Source organism: Gymnodraco acuticeps, unplaced genomic scaffold (genome assembly GCF_902827175.1).
Source record: "Gymnodraco acuticeps unplaced genomic scaffold, fGymAcu1.1, whole genome shotgun sequence".
Taxonomy (NCBI): Eukaryota; Metazoa; Chordata; class Actinopteri; order Perciformes; family Bathydraconidae; genus Gymnodraco; species Gymnodraco acuticeps.
In genome coordinates this window covers 1,646,765-1,668,480 of record NW_022991244.1, presented here as the reverse complement: position 1 = coordinate 1,668,480, position 21,716 = coordinate 1,646,765, and the positions used below count along the sequence as shown (strand labels likewise).

Sequence of the window (21,716 nt, the reverse complement as noted above, 5' to 3'; positions counted from 1 at the left end):
AAAAAGTGGATGAAAGAAAATGACGAGGAGTTCATGCTGAGGCGGCAGAAAGGGAGAGACAGTCACAGCATTGGGTTCTAACACAGTCTGGCACAACACTAACAAAGGAAATGAGCAAACCACACAGCAAATAACAGACTTTTATTCAACACTCTGGGCCCCACTGCTTACATCTGGGTGCCAAGCCCTGTCATTAACAAATAAACTGAGTTATGAAAAATATTAAGCACAAATTACTACATTTGTCTAGACAGAACATTATCGTTGCTTTACTTTCATTGGCATGACCAAGTTAAATTTTCATAAATATGTATATTGTTACATGTCAAACATTTACAGATTCCAAATTCACACTTAAGAGTAAATGGCATGATTCAGTAAATAAACTACTTTCCTCACAGTGTTTAACCATACATACAAGTTGGACTTCCCTGCCAGATAAACTAAACTAAATTATACTTCCTGTAAAGAATTCCTTTTAAGAATTAAAAAACGCTGTAGTTGTAATTCGCAGTTTTATGGCACATGGTTTTCAGCTGGGAAAATATTTAGGTTATGTGAGCTTTTGTTAAAGTGTCATTTTTTACTTTGTACTCAGAAGTATACAGTCCACTAGCCCAATATTTCATACAAGAGTGTAGATGAGACCTTACTTTAACAAACTGTATGTTTGTGCAATAAGTAGGATGTGTGAGCATATGTTATCCTTTCTCACTTTTTTAAGTGTATGCTGTGGCTGAGCTGTGTGAAGGTATATGTACGTCTAGATGTATGTCTGGACATGTTTATTTATTTGCATTCATTTGTTATACCTTAAAGAGAAGTCCATACACAGTTTTGTGTTTTTTACTTTTATTCACTGTTATATTGCTGTTTCTATGTCAACATATAATCAATTTAAACAATAATACAAATTCACAACAAAACAAAAGGTTGTTCACAAATACATTTCACAAGAAACAGACCGAAGCAACAGGTCGTTCTTTACAGTTACTTCAGTCCTTTGACAGTGGCGGCTCTATCGTCTTTTTCATCATCTTGATTTTAAGTGTGTAATATTCTTCTTGCAGCTTTAGAACTGCCTCTTGTCTTCTGAGGACTGACATTTCCAAATCCAATCGCTCTTGCAGCGTTGTGCAGTTGCCTGGAGATGAAGAAGAGCAGGAGGTTTCCTGGTGTTCTGCAGAAGCTGCGAAGTCAGCAGCACGAGGAGAACTAAAATGCATTGCGATTGATTTTGGGAAGTTAGCAAAAACAGTCATTTTCTGTTCTGCTGGAGAACTTGACGGTCCTGTATGTGTCGGGAGCTCATCCTCTCTCAGGGGATGATTGGTGGAGAATCTTTCATCAACTGAGTGCTGATTTCCATCTTCATCACAACTGAAAAAAGGTGGTCAATGATTAATACCATTTCTAAAAATTGTCCATTCATCCTCAAGGTTTATGATTCAAATACTTTTTCTAAATGGCCTCTTGTTATTGAGTTTAATTTGTCCAGGTTGTGAGATTACACATTGGACTTTGTTTTTGGTGTGCTCACAGCACTGACACATTTGATTTGATAAATTAATGTAAGCATCTATTGAAAGAAACAATATTCCTGTTAATAATATAATAAGAATAATAAGAATTTTCACAGGGGATTATATATTGGTACAAAGTTGCACTTAAAAATGTTCAAAGTGAGGTTTGTCTATTAACCAAATGAATTCAATAAGAGTCTATGCTTTGATTGGGGTTAACAGACCCAAATAACAGATTTTAAATGAATTACCGCATAGAATTAAGTTTGTTTTGATTCGGTTTCGGCACACACAATAGCCAACAATGTTTTACCTGTTATGTTGAGTTTCCATCAGTCCTGAGATTGAAGAGTCTTCTCCATCCTGTTGCAGCCTGTCTGAGAGGTTCATCACAGAAACCACTACCTGAGTCACAGCACTTAACTGCTCCATGGACAGGCCTTCTGTAAGTGAATAATCATGTTGTGCATGAGGTAATGAACATAATCACATATATTCAATTAAAACTATGGGGATGTAAATCAGCCCATTTCCTCTTCTAGAAGTTTATTTTTTAACATGTGTTTTTCCTCCAGCCATCCCCACATATCCACCCTCAAGGTTTACATTTAGACTTAATGATACATTAGTAACACATTTTATTGCTATCAAACTGCATATTTTCCTCACCTGTGTTTGATTGGCTTCTGTGCCGTTTGATCTCCTCCCTTGACTTTGACATTAGATTTTCCCACTTTTTGTTACAGTCAGATACTGTACGCTGAAACAGTGGAAAGGCTTCATTTATGGCTTGGGTTATTTCCTCCCAGCCTTTCCTTTTATCCTGTATTGTAATTCCAGTGCTGCACTTCCCTCTGATTACGTCCTTCTTCTCTTGCATTAGCATAGCAAGAAGAAGACACTCCTGGTCTGTCCAGTTGGGTCTTCTCTTCCTGCTGGACATCCCTTCAATAAGTTGTAGTGGCATTTTTTTCTGGAAGAAACAAAGATAGATTATTGATTACCAGTATACTGGTCCATAATACATCCTTAATATAGTAACGTTGGTGCAAAACATGTAAATATGCCATTACACTTTATGATCTATCTGACAGGTTAAGCCTACCACTTAAGTGTTTTTAGATTTAAGGTATAAAATAAGAGATTTTCGAAGTTTTAAGGTTTTGTTCACCTGTAACTCAATGGCGAGCGACGAGCAACCTGAGAGCAGGTCAGCCTTTCTCAAAATGTAAATACTGCGAGGTACAGAACACGCTACATTCATTAATTACTGATAAAAACCCTAAGGTAAAATGTAAGGCTTTCTTCTCCGTCTCAGGGAAAATCCACAGCGTCGCAGGAGAGTGACGTCGTCTCTTGGTGACGTGTCGATTTGTTTACAGCGCTGCAGCTTCACAGACATGGCTGTGGATATAACTTTACTTTTCAAAGCCAGTGTTAAGACTGTAAAAACCAGGAACAAGGCGATAGGAATCGGCCTAGACTCTCCTAAAGATGAAATTTTCAAGAGGAGCAGACCCAAGATAGGCTTCTCTCCGAAGGCGAAAGAAGTGGTGAGTGTTTCCTCAAGCTAACTTTAGCTAACCGGGCTAGCATCGACACAGACTGACTTTACTTGTAATGACAGCTACAAACTGAAGTGGTTTAGCGACAGTGTTGCTCATGTTGAATTATAAAAGCAACAGTACGTTTATGACATGTGTACAGGAAGTTCATCTGTTATCCAGCATGCTCGATGTCAAAGTGAAACTGAATGCTGATGTTCAGTACAGTGTGTACCAGCTGTTCACTGTTAGCAGGCCCTCTCTGAGCAGTGCATATCATTATACAACTTTATTATGCAATGTGTGCAAAATGGATGAAAAAACCTCTATCATATTGTTTTATATGACGACACAAAACATGCATTAAATATCTCATATTTATGACACATTCACCAGGTTCATTCATATACATATACAACCCTGCATTGCCATAACATATCTTGCAGCTGACACATTTATATAATCCTGAAGCACTGGCAGATATCGTTTTATTGTTCAACACTGATTCAATTCATGTTCTTAGCTGCTGTAGGTGTAGTTGGAAAGAGTTGATGTGTTGTTACATCTGCAGCTGTATTATATGCACTCTTCTGATTTTTGTTCTGTTCTGAAAATAGCAGCCTATTTTTACGATTATTCTACATAATTATATTACACTTTCATATATGAAAAAGCTCTTTGTCCAACAGTTACTAAATTCTGTGAGAATATATTTGCTATAAGTTAGTTTAGTGTATTAACGAGTGCTGTCGAAATGCAATAAACCAGGTTCAAATCTGTGTCTTTGTGCAAGCAGAATATCATTTATATAAAATGTTTCCTCTTTAAGAAACAATTTCACCAATTTTTACAAGAAAACAAATTACTTTATGGTCTTGACTATGTATACTTTAATAATTATCACTCATTTAATTCCAAAATCGTACCATTACTTTTTGAGTCATAACTTTATTTTCTCCCTGTGAAAGTTTTAACTCTACTTAAAAATTGTTTTACTTTTCCTTAATCGGTATTAGCAATGCTCTGGTTTTCTGTACAACAAAATTCAATTTAAAAGGATGCAATGTCATCTTATGTTTTTAAAACAAAGTAGCTTTACCCAATGGCCTTCTTTCCTTTCTGTAGCCCATCTCTGCAGCATTGATGTATATGTATATACTGTATATATCCAGTCTATGATGTTGCTACATACTTCAAACTAAATGACTCAGTCACTCAGTTATATCCATGTCTGCTAGTCTTCTTTGTGACATGCCTGTTTGACGATCTTCCTGCAAAATTTTAGCAAATTATGCCCAGCGATTATTATTGCCAGCAGTGAAGGCAGTTGTTTTTAGCTTGCGAATATGTGTGTGTGTGTGTGTCATTATGGCAATACTTCCTCACTTACCTCATTCACACCAACGGTGTTTCAGGGCCGGTTCGGAGCTGGAGCTTGAAAAGCACCGGGTTTTCCTGTTCACACCGCAGCGGAGCAGCCTCTTAGCTCCGGAATCCGGTTCATTTCGAGCACCAAAAAATTGTCCGGCCAGAGCAAAAGCACCGCATACGTCACGCTTACGTCGAGGCGGGGGCAGGGGCGAGATCAACTCCTGAACAACAACAACAAAAAGCTGGCGTTGTATCCAGTTTGTACACAACGATGGAGAAACTTAACAAGCAGCAGTGGTCCACTGAATAGACCAGCTACCTACTGGGAATCTGGTCTTCTGAAGAGGTACAGAGGAAGCTGGAGCACAATCGGCCATTGTTGTTGTTGTCGGTGTCAGCTGTGAGGGGTTTCAGCGCGGTTTGGCTTTATGAAGCAGGCACGTAAACGGTTACGTCATGACGCAAACGATGACGCAATGACGCAGCACCAGTCGGACTCTGGGCAGTGTGAAAAGAGCCGGGGCTAAACCGAAGAACCGGTTCTGAACCTGAAAAGCTCTAGCACGGAGCTTGAACCGGAGTTGCGTTGGTGTGAATGAGGTATTTGAGACACTTACTGTAGCAGGAGCTATCACAGAAGATGTTTTGAATGCTTTGCCAGGTTTATATATTTGGGTCCACATGTCTTTGGACAGATGTATTTCTCTGTGATAGCACTGCAACTAAGCCAGATACAGTCAACTTAATAGATGTTGGAAAATTGGTGTGGTTTGATCAAAGGTCCAACACACACACACTTTACACCCCTGGCCAAATTTGACATTTGCGCTAGAGTCATCACAAGATGACTGCAATGGACGTTACAAGAACTTAGAAGATAAATAAAACACTAACACTATTTTTACTACAACCTCAGTGGGCATTCAGGAAGGTTTAAATCCTGCCAAGTGTGGGCAGTTCAGAATAAATGACTGCTGTGCTTGAGATCTGGCAAGACAAAAGATAAGTTGTTGGAGGACGAAAATCACTTTTGGGCCAACTGTCCGTGGACTCAACAGTTTTGAGCCCAGAATGTTTGGTGCCAACTGTCAGGTCCGAGCGCCACTGCTCCCCCACTGACTGGCCCGAATCTGAGTCTTTAACTGACCCAGAAAAATTACACAATGCGATCTAGAATTTAGGCTGCAGTGGCCCCAAACGTTACAAAAAAGGTCAAGAGCATTAAGCTCCCTTTATTAAGACTTCAAAAGTATGTCACATGTGATTCTCTAATTGAGGTTCTGAGACAGCATCAATGGTTGGAAGCAGGAGATGGATCATTTGTGAATAAAAGGCTTCGCTTCATGTCGTGAGTTCTGCTTCTGCAGCCAAACGTCCTTGGCCTGCCATGAATATCATGAACACAAACCTCTTCAAAGGCACCTTGAAGAACCACTTTACGTTTCCCTCGGGGAGTCAGGACTTTAAGTTGTACCTGATGTCTCCAACCATCAGTCTGAGGCAAACATGAGCCCGGTCGCAGCAGCTCTGCACAACCAAGGTTTTGTTATGTTCTGTTACATTTATATTAGAAATGGTGGTTTATTAAAAGCAGTGGTGCTGATTCAAAGAAACCCAAACCTATCCTGTGGTGCCCGCCTCCCCCCACCCCCTCCGCTGTCTCCTTCACGCTGCAGATATTATCTCAAACCATCTCGGTGAAGCAGCTTTTGTAGAAATTGAAATTGGGAGTTTGGAATGTCCTGACTGTGTACAGTTATGTCGCGGTTTTCACCCGCAACTCAACTATCCGTTCTTCTCGGCGCAGCCTGACTTTAGGCAGCATTTTTTGGGCAAGTCCCCTCTTCACATGTACGATTCCATAAACATACTGCAATAACATTTTCTTTCGGCTCTTGGACAATTTCTTGGGGAAAGCCGATCCTCCCAAGAGCCAGTGATTAAAGGTGGAAGATCAAAACAGAGAAAATATTAAATTAGGTCCCCAGTAACAATGTTGACGGCCGGCACCTAATGCAGAACAGATGTGGTTGCCCTTCAAGACATGCATAACTCTCCCAAATTCCCACTGAAGCTTCACAAAAATAGAAAGAAAACATCAAAGTTGACAAATACACAGTGGTCCTATGAGGCTTTTTCCCACTCAAAAAGCGCTTCAATGGGAAAGGAAATGTAGATCATTTCAAGGCCATAGAAAAAAGGCTTGATTGACTAATAAGAGGGCCAGTGTGTTCAGGGTGGGGTTTGGTCGGGGGAATCTTCTACCTCATAGGGGTCGGTTTGGGGCACTGTGATCTCCATTTCACCGCTCACCTCGTCTCTCTCAGCAGCATGCTGCCCTTCTCAAGTTTAAATGGAGGGGGTCACTTCAAAATTGGTAAATTGTGTGTAGAAAATAGTGCTTGGCTCCCCACTGTGCCTTTAGTTTTGGTATTCTGAAATTGGCCCCTTCTCACTGTGTTTTCTTAGAAACCCTGAACAGTGTGGCCAAGAGCCAGCACTTAAAAATATGTTGTGCTGTTGGGGGGGGGGGGCTCTTCCCTATGATAGCTTTCATATTGAAATAGTTTGCTTTTTATATACTAAAAACATTTAGTTTAGAATCTAATTTACTTTACTTTTAAGGGTGGTGAAGTCTCAAATGTTTGTTCACATTTTGGAATTCAACTCCAGTTTGTGGGATGCTCTGGAATATATCATCCCAAAGAATGTCTGATTATGAAAGTCAAATGTTTCCTCAATGAAATACACTGGGATATGTTGAATCAGTTAAGGCGCAATCAAAGTAGGAGACCGAATTGAAAATGGTCTGTAGGATCATTTTGTATTTGATGGATGTTGTCATGCATATGAAACCGGAGCATATCGGCAGATCTTTTGCATTTAACAGCTCATGTTAAAGGCATAGTGTATAGTAGTATACAGCCTGTAACATTTATGAGTTTACATTAATGTCAATCATTTAGGGAATAAAGTGCACATTTGCAATGCTCTTTTTTTCTTGACCATTTTTACCAGGCCTCTTATAAAAAAGTTACACATTTAATACATGTATGGCAAAAGCACAAAGGCCTTTAGCCAACATATACCTACTTGAATAGTCACAAACAATTGTTAAGAAGGTTAAACATAATTTATTTAGCGAATAAAATGCTTAATTCTGACTTTGATCTATATATTGAAGAGTAAATGTTAAAGCTGATTAAATGCAATTCTAAAATCTTATTTTATGTACAAATATTTACAAAATCACCACCAAGGGGAAAACCAGAATAGTCTTTCCATTCCCAAACGTTCCCCTTTCATTTCAACACCAACATATTGGCACACAGGTAAAACGTGCAGCTGTCAAAGCGGGTCTTTCCCCGGTCAGGACCCCAGCCATGGGGAAGTGATTTTCTGGGATCACCCTGAGATGAACATGCTGCTAAATGGTCTCTTTACCAGTTGGCCTAATCTCTGCACTATTTTCTCATGAAAGCCAGGCAAATTGAATGTTGCGGCATCTGCTGTCAGGCCTGAGCAAAACCTTCATTTAGTTTCACTGCGTGCAACAAAATGCTTTAGCATGATTCCTAAAAATGAAAAGAAAATAGGAAAAAGTGGTGATACACACATTTACAGATGCATGTCCAACTCTTAATCACGAGACGGACACCAGATACTCGGCAGGCTAAATAGTCTAAGCGGAACAGAAGTAATGTTGAGCTCAATATTCAAGACTCAATTTAAACATGAAGAAACACTAAAGCAGCAGCTGTTGGTGCTTTTTGAAGAATGCCGTCCGGCTTTGTCATTAGACAAATCTTAGTTAGTGTGATTTACACTGACTGAAATACTTCCAATGCAGATGACAGGAGGCTGCATACCTGACCCTGACACTTCAAAACACAGAGAGTCTGAACCTACAACAGATGTGTTCTCTACTTAGACTCTGGTGTGTTTTGTTCCTGATTTAAGATGTTATGTTGCTAAAAGACATGCGGTATTCATTGTGTGTACTCATTTCACATTCATATTGACTGAATAACAAACATGTTGTTTACTTTCCATTTGTGGTCGCAATTCATCATGAGTACCGGTAGATGAAAGAGATTGTTGCAGACAGAGGTCAACAGATAGTTTTTAAAGTCAGGCTGGGTTACTGCTGCCTCAAAGGTGCAGACACTATAAATCCTGTTGTTTTTAATGAGGCCTGAGTGTTGCAGTGTTGTTACAATTTGTCTTCCACACAGCTGAATATCTGTTGTTTCTTGGCGTACACACGCTTATAGTGGCTTTCTCCATTATTGAAGTGATTGCTTTATTCAATTGAATTACTGTAGAAGATGGTGATAGGAGATTTACTTTAATGCGTCATTTATGGCGTTCTTTTTTTGCGAACAAACTTGACATTTAGAGTCCAGAGAAAGAAAGAGGCTTACAAATTTTATTTAACAAATTGCCATTGAAGATATACCAAATCAAGTTGTTTGTAGGGCTGCTCGATTATGGCAAAAATCATAATCTCGATTATTTGGGTCAATAATTGATATCACGATTATTAAAAACAATTATCCATTTACTTTAAAAACATCCATTTATTGAAAGAAAAATGGAACCGTTGATTACCCTGAACTTTAAGTATAATTCAACTGAAAAACCAATACAAAAATAATCGTTTTATTTCCATTATGTTGTTTTCATAATCGTTGCAAGCCAAAATCGTAATTGCGATTAAAATACGATTAATTGAGCAGCCCTAGTTGTTTGCTTATAATCCTCTACTCTTTCTATAGCAATATCCTGGTTTATCTTTGCAAGTATTGGAATTTCAGAGATGCAATTCTTTTTATTAAAAGCAATTTTTGAACATCCATCATTATTTTTATTTTTTTTAAATAATAATATATATAAATCAAAATAAGGGTTAAGCGAAAATGGCACAGGTTACAGCTCTGACAAGCAGGTTTGAAGTTTTAAAGATGGCCATCGTGACTACAATAGCCGTATTGAGTAATTAGCCTTATTGAAGCGTGTAATCATTTTTTAATCGTAGCTATGTTCAAAGGAGATTATAAACAATCTGAAACTGCTGACCTGAAACAACCCATGACTTGCACGCACAGTTCAAATTACTTGACAGAAATAAAAAGCAAGGTGGGTGATGAAACACAAGACAAGCTTTAAAAGACGCACCTTCCCATCGTAAATCCAGCGTGCGTGAAACCCCAGATTTGACACTTTAAAAGAAAGGTTAGGCTTGATGTGAGTACAACCAGTTACTGAGGTATTACAGCCAGCAGGTGAAGAAGAGTGTCTAACTTAAAACACTGAGTATTTGGGATGAAGGGAACTGGTTGATTTTGCTTAAAGAAAACTCGACTGTAAAACAAGTTCAGGAATACTTTGAAGGAACCACAAACATTATTAACACAGTATTGCATAAAAGTGTTTTTTTTAATGGCTTTGAATTTCTGATTGTCATTTAATTTAAAAAATGCCCTTCAACATTGTCTATTTATTTATTTATTTTGTCTTCAGTGGTTTCCAGTTTTTTACGAGTTACATGTGACAGTCTCAGCCAATCCATTTGTTTCCTTCGTTGAAACAAGATTGAGTTGCTTCAAAATGAATGTGTCCAAAGAATACCTTTCTCAGTGCTGACTACAGTCCATTTCAGTTACCGTGGTGTTCATTATAAATATTGGTCAATAGAGATTTGACAGTCTTGTGTTTGTCTCAGTTTTATACTCTCTTAGTTAACAATATAACATGCATTGTCTCCACTGATGACCCTCAGTGTTTGTTTGTTCTACGTTGATGTCCTGTATCCATGCATGATCTGAGCTGCATGATCAAAAATGAACAAACATCAAGAGTGTATACAAGCGCTGCTAACTACGGCTTTGACTTATCCAGTGGAAATCTAAACACACTAATGCAATTTTAGCATATAAAAAAGAAAAAGCCGAAGACCCGTTTCATAAATAATCTTAAAAGTTTTCTTTGGTACATTTTTTTTGTTTGTTTACAAAGCTGACTAAAGCAGTTTAACTGTGAATAGACATAAGAAGACAAAACTAAACCCATTACAGAGTCAGACATAAACATGATAATAAAACCAGCATGCGGCAGAGTCTTCTCCACTGAAGCATCCTCTGTGTATCGGGCCCACATACTGAAACACAACATCGCATGGCGTCAGTACGGATCGCCCTCGGTCAGGACACGCAGAGACTTAAACCTCATCATGAACTTCTGTCAGTTACCTGGATTTAACAAAACAAAGAGCCATCCAAGCTCTTTAGAAATTTGCCAGCTAAGCCTTTTTCTCTTTTCTTCCTCATAATAATCCCCCCTGATGGTTTGTTTGGGCTCAATCGTGGCTGGAGGGAAACAGGGGGAAGGAGAAAGTGAGGAGGTAAAGTGGGGGTCTTTGATGATGACGAGATTAGATGTAGCCCGGCAGACTGTCTCCTTCTGCCGTCGCTGAGCCCGGCCTCACACACACACCTATGGCGGCTGCACGTACACACACACACACACACACACACACACACACACACACACACACACACCACACACACACACACACACACACACACACACACACACTCGCATATAGCAACATATGCACAAGGCCACCCCCTTCCTCATTGTTGAGGAATTACTTGCTCTTTAGGGTCTTAAGTTACAAGAGCAATTGATCCCTCTGACCCCCTGCAAACCCTCGAGGTTGTGCTGGGAATCTGAGCTCCAATGTATACACACAGGAGACAGCTCAACCCCCAGAGCAGCACTCTTGACACTCCCCGGCACCCCCACAACACACACACACACACACACACACACACACACACACACAGTGTATGTTGTTCCAATGCTGTGGATTTAGCACTGCCTGCTGGGCAAAAAGGTGCAGTACCATGGACTTAATTCTGCTGGAAAATACAGTTTGTACATAAATAAAAGTTGAAGCCAAGTGCTAATTGCTAACAGAAAATATAGTTTATAGTCAAAGATAAAATAACGTTATGTAAGAAGTTATATTTTCCACTTTGTGGCAGGCACAAAAACAGAATTACTGCAACTTCAAAATGTGCCTCCACAGCGTTTTTTGTGGCTTTAAAGATTTGACCACCAGTCTGGATATACTTTAGATTGGGGAGTCGATGGCTTGATATAATCATATCATGACAATCTGTTACATTGTACGCACCTGAAAGTCTTGACAAGCTGTGCGTCCTTTTAAAGATTTAATTAATATATTGACAGGAAGATAACCCGAGGGCATCCGCCGATCGTTTCATCAATCATTTGTTGATGGTTAGTTCAAAGTTATGTCAAGTTCCCAGTATGTCATGAAATATAAAACATTTTAAATTCGTGATCAATGAAAACTAAGAAATCAACATTTTCACTTTGCAAAACCTGGGGTCAGTGAGTTTCTTTTCTTGCCATTTTTCTTTTTTGAAGGATTCAATATTCTACTCAATATTCTCACATTAGTTCATTATTAGATTTATTGTAGATGTATTTTTTGGAACATTAGGTTAATCCATTAACTAATTGTTTTAGCTTTAGTACTCATAAAAACGTAATGCTCGTTTTGATAATAAATAAAACCAATCACAGAACAGCAAAAATGAAGCAAATGTTATATTCGTCTCCTCTATGAGATACATAGTGGAACGGCTGAATGCATCATCTATTTGCTGAAAATACATTATTAATAACATTGGTAAGAAAGGATAGATTATTCTTTTAACACGACTAACCAGAACATGTGACTGTGTGTCTGAAGTTTTGGAAAATCCTATCCATCTCGCAGGAGTTTGCTTCAAAATGTCCTTCTTCACTGAGACACTACTTAACAGACGCTGTTTTGAGAGACTTTGAACCATAATAACGGTTCTCTTCTCCACTGAACCCCCCTCTAAGCTCAACTGTTCTGAACAACAATTAACTCTTGACCTCAAATAATTGTATTATTACAAGGGTCGGCTTGCCTTAACAGCCCTTGCCTGAGTGAGTGCCCCGCAGCAGTTTCATACGTCACTGAATTAGCTGCTCCACCAGAAGAAGGAGCGCTAGGTTTCTAACAAATTGCTCGGCTCCGTTTGTCTTGACACCTTCTTTCTGCGTCAGAAAAAAAAAAACATGTCATTTTTCAAACGTCAGCTCGCATAAAACACTGCTTCAGGTTACCGTGACGCTAAAAATGAATGTTTGGAGACATTATTAGACGGCTGGTGCCAGGTTACCCCCTTACAGCCGAGGCAATTTGATAATTGAGGTTGTTAGAGTGAAAAAAAGCTGAAGGCTGAAGACAGCGTCGTTATGTTATCAAAATAATCTCCCACGCTCTGAGGTCGCTGTCACAGTCAAACTCATTGTGTCATTTTTCAATCCTTAGCTTGTCTGGAGTCCTGTCTTCTTGTGGATCCAACAGAGCCCGCTGTGTGCGTATCCACAGCCACTTGTAGCCTGCCAGCACAGCTCTGTGGACGGGGAAGCAATTTGGTCTTTTTTTAATATTTGACCGAATTACAGGAGCAAATATTGGATTGAACCAAGTTTCCTCTGGTTTGCCTGTGCACACATACACTTGGACGTTTTCCTCGGTGATAAATAGTAACAGATCTTGAATTTAAAGCTTATTAGAGATGGCTCTGTCAGTGCTCTGTATGCCGCCACTCACGGTTTTATTCATGAGAGCAGTTTGACGGCTAAATTGCAGGTCTGATTTTTGTTGTATGTCCATGGCTTAATGAATTGTCGAAAGCAAATATTGAGAATTCACAGAGATAGACAGACATTGGTCGCCTGTCACATCCAATGAATACAACATTACACGTTTGCTCTGGCTCTGTCCGAACATTGGAAATAGTTTCCTGGTACACGTTGAAAAACGTTCTTAAGCCGCGTTGACGCGTTTACATTAGAAGCAGCAAATGAGGCGCAACATTTAAAGAACTCGTTGACATGAGGATAATCAAGTAATGCTTCTTCTTCTTCTCGCTTTATCTTGGCAGATCACGAACATCACCAAGCTCAAAGACTTTCTGCTACAACACAGGAAAGATTATGTGAGCGCCGGAAGGTAAGCCTCTCCAAACAGTCGCAGTAATCCTCCACAATCAACAACAGCAGCGGGGGAAACCCTCCGAGGCTGCAGGGGGGGGGGCTGCTGAAGAGACACAAAACTCAGAGGTCAGGGGTCAGGGCTACTTAAAGGTACCATCAAATATGTCTCCAGTGTGTATGTGTGTGCTGCAGGGTCTGTCTGCTGGCACAAGGTCAGCAGCGAGGAGGGTGGTCCTAAGGCAGGCTCCAGTCTAATTGTCTGGAATAATTGAGCTGCAACCAAGTGGAGAACAAATCACGCCCTGGGACTAATCCGGGCCTTCCTCCCTTCAAGGCCCCCTCTGTGTTCTGTAGGTGTGGGTGTGTGGAGTAGCCTCTATTTCGTTTCGTTGTTGATAAAGCCCCGACAGAACACATTAACTAAACATTGGAGATGTCAATGGGTGGAGCGCAGCAGTATTTAGTGGTGGGAAAATCCATCAAGAAGCCATCAGTGGTGTGTGGTAGTCTCGTCTACCATCAGCCGTGCCTGTCTTCCAATTTTCTTATCAACTTCCTTCTTCCTCCACACTTTGACTAAGCCTGACAGAATGATTATAGACTGTGGATTCAACTGAATTCATTCACATTTTGATAGCATTAGTGTAGATGGTCATCATTTCAGACAAATGATGGCTAAAGTTAAATAAAAGTCTTATTGATTGATTATTGACGGTGCCATGCTATAGCATTTAGTGACTGCATGTTAACCAAACCAAAGCATTTCCCCTAGTTCACCACAGTTATGGTAAAGGATGACTTGTTTCAGTTTTATCAATCTGCCTTTGTCAGGGTCATGTTTGTTTTATTTAGAGGCAGCAACTCGTAGTTATTTTCAATATAAATGATCTGTCAATCAATCAATCAATGTTTATTTATATAGCCCAATATCACAAATGTTACATTTGTCTCAGTGGACTTCACAGTTTGTACAGAATATCAGTATGACAATACGACACCCTCTGTCTTTAGACCCTCACATCGTACAAGGAAAAACTCTCAGAGAAAACCCACAGTTTAAAGGGAAAATGGGAGAAACCTCAGGGAGAGCAACAGAGGAGGGATCCCTCTCCCAGGACGGGCAGACGTGCAATAGATGCCGTGTGTAAATCGAAGAGATAATACATTTACAACATAGGTAGACCAAATGTTTGGAAATGCATGTGTCTGTAATAAGAAGATGAATCCACGAGGATGTCAACAATCCTGTGGGAGCCATCAGGGAAGTAGTATGGTGAGAGTCAGGCAGGACCACAGTGACAGGTTCAGCCACGACTCGAAGTCCAGGACTCAGGATCCAGGACTCAGGATCATCCATGACTCCGGATCCCGGCGTAGATAGACACCAAAAAGAAATTTGGGGAAGCTGGGTTAATCGGAACATGAGAGTACACAGGTACAGACAGAGAGAAGGAAGAAGTAAGATGTCCCCCGACAGTCTAAGCCTATAGCAGCTAAACTAGGCGCTGAATCTAATCAGCCCTAACTATAAGCTTTATCAAAAAGGAAGGTCTTAAGCGCACTCTTAAAAACGGATAGGGTGTCTGCCGCCCGAACACAAACTGGAAGCTGATCCCCAAAAGTGGAGCTTGATAAGAAAAGGCTCTGGCTCCCATTGTACTTTTAGAGACTCTAGGAACAACCAACAACCCTGCATTCTTGGAACGCAATGCCCTAGTAGGACAGTAGGGTATAATGAGTTCTTTAAGGTAAGATGGCGCCTGCCCATTAAGGGCTTTGTAGGCGAGAAGAAGAATTTTAAATTCTATCCTGTGTTCTATAGGGAGCCAGTGTAAGGCAGCCAGAACAGGAGTAATGTGGTCCCTTTTCCTAACTCTGGTTAGTACACGAGCTGCAGCATTTTGAATCAGCTGAAGCGACTTGACTGACTTCTTGGTACACCCTGATAATAAAGAGTTACAATAATCCAGCCTAGAAGTAACAAATGCATGGACTAGTTTCTCTGCATCGTTTTGTCTGTGTATTTTCTCATTTCGTCTGTAAGACAATAGCAAACAAATGTGTCCATTGCAAAGTCCCATAGCTAAATGTACTGTACCCAAATTTAAACCGATTTGGAAGAAGCCTGTGAATCGATTTCCAGCCTCATTTAAATCAAACGTTAAATGTTAAACAAATCTCACAATTGCCTTCAAAAAATGTTTGGCTTTGTTTTGTTTTGTTTGTCTACCCTCCCTCCCAAATGTAAAGCGTCTTTGGGTTCAAGAAAAACGCTATAGAAATAAAATGTATTATTATTATTAAAATGATAATGTGCCACCAACACCCTGCGCAAAAGGTGATCTAAATAACGCTCCAATCAACTCAAGTCATCTGTCACGTTGAGCTACATACATTGGGAAATAGGAAATTCCATATATCATAGAAATACCTAAACATGAAAATGTTGAACATTTGTAATTTAAAACATATTTTTATTATTTATATTTACAGATTGACTTAGCTTAAATAATGTTTTGTGCAAAAAATAATGAATCCAGTTCAATCAAAATACAATCTACCATTCAAGCAATACCAAAACAGAATCATTACCTATGTGTAATTAGTTACACTCCTTAGTTGAGGAGTGTATTGTTGTATCTCAGAAGTCCACCAGAGGGAGACACCATCTGAACTACACAACACAACCTGACAGCAATAAGGCTAATATTCAAGTCATTACATTGCATTACAGGTCACTTGTTAGAGTCACATTATGGTCATTCATATGTCAATTCTTATGGTGGGATTTTAAGGAATGCAGAAAGTTGAAGATATACATCATACAATTCTCTAGAATCATTGTTTAGTTACTAATCACACATTTCACTTTCGATACCTACTACACAGTACGTAAACTTACTTTGATTCTTCCTGTGTGTTTTACAGTCTCATCTCCTCAGATCTTACCCGTATGACGGACAATGAGCGAGACCAGATCGACCAGGATGCTCAGATCTTCATGAGGACTTGCTCTGAGGCCATCAGGCAGCTACGCAACGAAGGTGTGTGCTTGTTAACGAATACTATTGGTGTTGCATTATTTAACAAACAATAAAGATACAACTCAGAATCCCAGATTACATTTTGTAACTTGGCTCTGATCTGCATTGACATTCATAACATAACCAGGGAGCTGGAAGTTTGATTGATCCTTATTTGTTGGCACTGTACAGTACTATGTATGATCTGTATTAACTGAATGTGTTGTCATGATAGCGGTGAAGCAAGTGAGTTCAGCCCAGGTAAAGGAGCACAGAGGGGCCGTGCTGGACCTCATTGAAGTCTACCTGAGAGGTGAGTTCCTGCAACTCATTACAATTAAAACCGCATTTCTGTAGACTGCTGGGGAGACGTCTCTTTGTTTATCTTTAGGATAGTTTACTCGCCCTGGGATTAGTTTTAACATGACACATACTACATACCCAAAATCACTGAACCAATATTAAAGCAAACTGCATGGTAACATCATGTGTATCTTGATTGTGTTTAAGGAGTGTGCAAGCTGTACTCGGAGCAGAGAGCAATCAGAGTCAAGAGAATGGTGGACAAAAAGAGGCTGTGAGTACATACACATTAATACTTGTTATACACTTCATAACGTGTGTAAAACGTCCTCCTGATTCACTCGACCCTGTGCCTGTGGTTCCAGGTCCAGACTGGCTCCAGAGCACCACAGCAGGGTGGGGAAAACGCCAGAGCCCATGGAGGAGAAAACCGTCAAGGAGGAAAGTTCTGGTGAGTTAGTGAGACACTGAGACACTGGACTCTATCTCTGTGTCGGCACAAAGACTGCACGCCTTCTACTATAGGTTCACACTTTACTGACTTATTCTCTGCTGATTTGGTATAGGAAATCTTTTTGCTTTCATTCTTTGCATGACATGGGACTAGTGACAGAAATGCACAGTAACCTTTTAAATATAACAGGAAAACACAACTAGACACTTAATCCAAAATGTAATTATCGTAAGCTGTCCTGACTGCATTATAAGAGAAATGGGTGACTATGTATATATTCTCTACAACTGCGCTGAATAAAAGTGCTTCATCATTTACATTCCCACAGCCACCTGAACGCAGTAGGACAAATCTTTGTGTTTCATATGCAGCCCCTGATTTGAAAAGCACCATGCTTCAGCGCAGCAGCATCAATGCTAATGATTCATTGTGGGTGCTTGATGAAATCACAACCCTTAACTTGTTATTCTGCAGGTTTATGCAATTCAAACCAACAGGTGTTAGGAAGCATTAACATACAGGGAGGCACTTCACAGTGAAGCATTTTGAGATATATCTTGAGATAAAGGTTCACACAGCCCCCTCTACATCACTCAAAATGTACTATATTTTAATCCGAAAACATGGGTTTACGTAAGGCAACGGCTGCATGCATGTTGAAATGCGTTCATTCATCTTTTATACATTTTGATGCGTTTCAGCTTCATTATGACCATATAGATTTTGGTTAAGTGTGATGGTCAAAAAACAAATGGTCTTCATTTTCATTATTGTGTTACATGATAATTATGTTAAGCATAGCACTGCGTATATACATTATTACCTCAAACTAATATTCATGTGAGAGAAATCCCCAATGTTGTTTATTTTTAATTGGATTTTGCTGAACTAATTTCCAGCTAATAATTGCTTGTTCATTGTGCTTCAAACTAAACATGTGTTGTGTGGCATGGCAACAAGGCTCATCATTTCTCTTTGCAGCCTATTAGTTGTGCTGTATTCTCACCTTGCCAATGAACCTCCCAGACGATAATCATATTTTCCTACTTGAACAAGTCCCTCTGCACCCACCCTCTCCATTCATGAGCCATTTTAATCAAGCAGCACTGAGATTGGCACAGTGGTTGAAACCGTTTGAGGCATATAATGTGTCATGATAATAATGAATCAGCACACTCCTGCAGATGATATTCCATCACGTGGTCCCTGTGAGCACAGTGTACTGTAATGACCTACAGTTGTTGGAGCTGCACCATGAAAACAGAGCCTGCCAAAGAACATCAATCTCACTCTGCTTCAGTATTTCAACACGGACTGCTCTTCCGTGTAATTAAAGAGACAAGAAAACACCATCTTAACAAATCCATCCAAATGAATCTATTTAAAAAGAAAATATAACACTAAGTGGTTATGGCCTTATTTAGAGGATTAGCAACTGAATAGCTACTCGGATGATTACAGTTAACCGCTGAGTAATGTTGATATAACATGTTCCTTTCTTTCCTGTAGAGAAGAGTGTTTCTGAAGTCCCTAACAACACCCTCAACCTGTGGGAGGAGGGCCGGGTGGAGGACGAGCTCTCTCCTGAGGAGATCCAGATGGTGCGGCACCTAAAACATCATTATGTATTCTACAATTTACCCTTTAAATGTGTTTTTTTTTAGATTCATGCGAGCATACAACCATTGTAATTAACAGGGACTAATTCAAGCACATTTTAATGACTTCATAGAGGAGATTTTTATGGAGATTTACTTTTTATGATGCCCAAATTACCATCTAATTTGTTCCTTTTTTAAAAGTCTAACTCCTAATAGCCATATGTCATGTTGCAATGAAAGCCTTATTTACATTACATACACACTTAAAGCATGTGTTTCATAATGGTGTGTTTGTGTGTAGTTTGAGCAGGAGAACCAGAGGTTGGTGAGTGAGATGAACAGCCTGGTGGATGAAGTGAGGTGAGCCCCGCTTCTTATTAAGTCCGTCCTGAAGAACATGGCTATTACCAGAGGATGTCAGTAATTTCATTCTGTCCACACATCAGTGTTTTGAATCAGGGAAGTGAACGGTGAAATGATTTACCAGGGAACTGTAGTAATCCGGAGAAACTGTCTCTTCCCCTCCCACTAAATGACACCCCTGTAGTGATTGAAATGGCAGGTGAGCAAGACGACAATTATGTGAAATACCAGATGTCGATTCAGACGGGATTAAAGTGACCCAAAGACAGAGGTGTTTGCAGATGAAATTGTTACTGTGGCAGCCAGAGAGAAACACTGACATGTTTGTTCCAGATGGGAAAACAAAAATGGTCCTGAGGTGACAATTACCTGCCCCTGGAACATTAATGCCATGTGGAAAGGCTTAAATATGCTCAGCAATTTTTGTTCACGAGATATTTCCTGTGTTCCTTTTTTGCACGTCAGGCAAATCGAGGGCAAGGTGGTCGAGATCTCTCGCCTGCAGGAGATCTTTGCTGAGAAAGTCCTGCATCAAGTAAGCCGAGTTCCTCCCAGTTTATTCACTTGGACACTTCTACAAAAATGATGCACATAAACACATTGTCCTTCTCTCGTTCCCGACAGGAAACCGAGATAGACAGCATCCATCAGCTGGTGGTGGGCACCACAGAAAATGTCAAAGAAGGGAATGAGGATATACGAGAGGTAATAAAACAGATCTATACACAACTATAACAGCATACACAAACATTAAGTAAAGTTTCTTTAAAGGAAACTCAACTATATGTTTATACATATCTGAATCAGATGTATAATAATCCGTACTGTGTATGAAATGCTGGGATTAACTGTACTTACTATTTCATGTTACTTCATACTTTTACTCTACATCTCAAAGGGCTTATTGTCATTTATTGCCATTTCTTTAAAAGCTTTAGATACTATTTAACGTTAATAATACAAAATAAAAATCAACTAATAAATGATGTTGTACATTTATAGGAAGCAGGTCAAATTAGCTCCAACTTAACCAGCTGCAGTATTAAAGTGTTAAACACATTAATGCTCAGTAATTATACTCCACTGATGTGGTATATATACATTTAAAGCAGGCCATTCTGAGTATATTTACTTTTGGTATTTAGCTTTTACACTTCTACTTTTTCTGAAGTGACATTTGAATGCAGGATTGTTACTGTTAAATAACACTTAGATATTGCTCATTTTATTGAAGGAAAATATCTTAGTACAGTGTCCACAAATATGTAGTGATTATATAGGAATATTAAGTCAACTATCTTATAATCTATTGTGCTGTGCTATTCATATCTGCATATTGTTTTAATTTAGTTGATGGTCATTAACATCTCATTATATTTACTTTTATCCCAAGGCAATCAAAAACAACGCTGGCTTCCGGGTATGGATCCTGTTCTTCCTGGTCATGTGCTCCTTCTCTCTCCTCTTCCTGGATTGGTACGACAGCTAACCCAGCTGAACAGAACAGACAATGAACGACAGGAGACCGCCTGCCCCCTGGCACATATCGGTTATCTCAAAAAGACGTGATGACATCACTGAGACTGAATGTACAGTTTACCTCGCTGGACCTGGTGTACAAAGTGCTTTTCATGACGACTCTGTGTTCAAGTGGAAATGGCTAACTATCTATTAATGGCCGCTTAAAAGCACTTCTATTGGAGCGAGCTGTGGAGCACGGTGTCCTCTTTTAAGTGTGTGTTTGGTTGACAGTCTGACTCTAAAAGCAGTGATCATACTTTGATTGACAGTAACTGTTCTTGTCTGACTAACTGAATCTAATCCTTTTTGAAACTGACTGAAGGAAGCTGTTCTGACTGGCACTACATGCACTATCTGTTATAATTTGAATACATTATTTACTTGTACCTCAGTGCGATTTTAATCATACTTCACTGTCAAATGCTGTTGAATGTTTTGCTTTCCAGTCAATAATAAGCAGCAGAGCAATTTATTAGACATTAATCTCTGCATGACTGTAATGGCACACCACTCACATTCTAGTAAAACCACACAATAGTCTTAATTAAATTCTGGGTCTTCTTTCTTTACTTCAGGGTATCATTCTCAAACATTTCATATCTATGTCAAGCTTTCAGATAACATCAAGAGCAGCAGAAAGGCACGGCTTGCTTCGTGTCGGCTAAAGAAAAAGAATAGCAGTCGACAGGAGATTTGATTCAAAAAGCCTCCTGATATTTCTGCTAATCTGTTTATTAGGATTAACGTATATCCTCGTTAAAGCATTACAGCCCTTTGAAAATGTTCTTTGATCTTAACTCAAAGGAGCCGGCGCTGTTAGCTGTATTTATGTTCTGCTCTGAGGGAGCTGCATGCAATTACTGACATGATTTACTCTTGAAGTAGTTCATACAAAATGTTTCTTATTATACACACAGTGGTAAAAATGTAACTATGTACATTTG

The 21,716-nt window shown here is 39.5% G+C and overlaps 2 protein-coding genes across 3 annotated transcripts; one reads left to right on the top strand and one right to left on the bottom strand.

Annotated features, from left to right (window-relative positions):
• Positions 1-835: 835 nt before the first annotated feature.
• On the bottom strand, positions 836-2,871 carry LOC117561934. Its single transcript, XM_034239613.1, has 4 exons — positions 2,695-2,871; positions 2,193-2,496; positions 1,837-1,966; positions 836-1,380 (listed from the first exon to the last, which is right to left on the bottom strand). The coding sequence occupies exons 1-4, from the start codon at positions 2,785-2,787 to the stop codon at positions 996-998; spliced, it is 912 nt and encodes a 303-aa protein (XP_034095504.1). The 5' UTR covers positions 2,788-2,871; the 3' UTR covers positions 836-995.
• On the top strand, positions 2,853-21,341 carry stx18 (syntaxin 18). Of its 2 annotated transcripts, XM_034239611.1 has the most exons (11): positions 2,853-3,076; positions 13,456-13,523; positions 16,436-16,551; positions 16,766-16,843; positions 17,041-17,107; positions 17,199-17,284; positions 18,797-18,888; positions 19,190-19,248; positions 19,717-19,786; positions 19,876-19,956; positions 20,645-21,341. In XM_034239611.1, the coding sequence occupies exons 1-11, from the start codon at positions 2,924-2,926 to the stop codon at positions 20,738-20,740; spliced, it is 966 nt and encodes a 321-aa protein (XP_034095502.1). In that variant the 5' UTR covers positions 2,853-2,923; the 3' UTR covers positions 20,741-21,341. The 2 variants fall into 2 exon arrangements, with proteins under 2 accessions (XP_034095502.1, XP_034095503.1); XM_034239612.1 differs by lacking the exon at positions 13,456-13,523 and having other exon boundaries at positions 2,894-3,076.
• The last annotated feature ends 375 nt before the right edge of the window (positions 21,342-21,716 follow it).

Bases quoted from the DNA above. Each gene is read 5' to 3' on its own strand.
- LOC117561934 (XM_034239613.1), bottom strand. From the start codon at position 2,787: ATGAATGTAGCGTGTTCTGTACCTCGCAGTATTTACATTTTGAGAAAG. The intron at 2,497-2,694 runs GTGAACAAAACC...TGTTTCTTCCAG, and splicing joins CGCTCGCCATTGAGTTACAG to AAAAAAATGCCACTACAACT. The intron at 1,381-1,836 runs GTAAAACATTGT...ACCTTTTTTCAG, and splicing joins ATGGAAACTCAACATAACAG to TTGTGATGAAGATGGAAATC.
- stx18 (XM_034239611.1), top strand. From the start codon at position 2,924: ATGGCTGTGGATATAACTTTACTTTTCAAAGCCAGTGTTAAGACTGTA. The intron at 3,077-13,455 runs GTGAGTGTTTCC...TTATCTTGGCAG, and splicing joins CTCCGAAGGCGAAAGAAGTG to ATCACGAACATCACCAAGCT. The intron at 19,787-19,875 runs GTAAGCCGAGTT...CGTTCCCGACAG, and splicing joins CTGAGAAAGTCCTGCATCAA to GAAACCGAGATAGACAGCAT.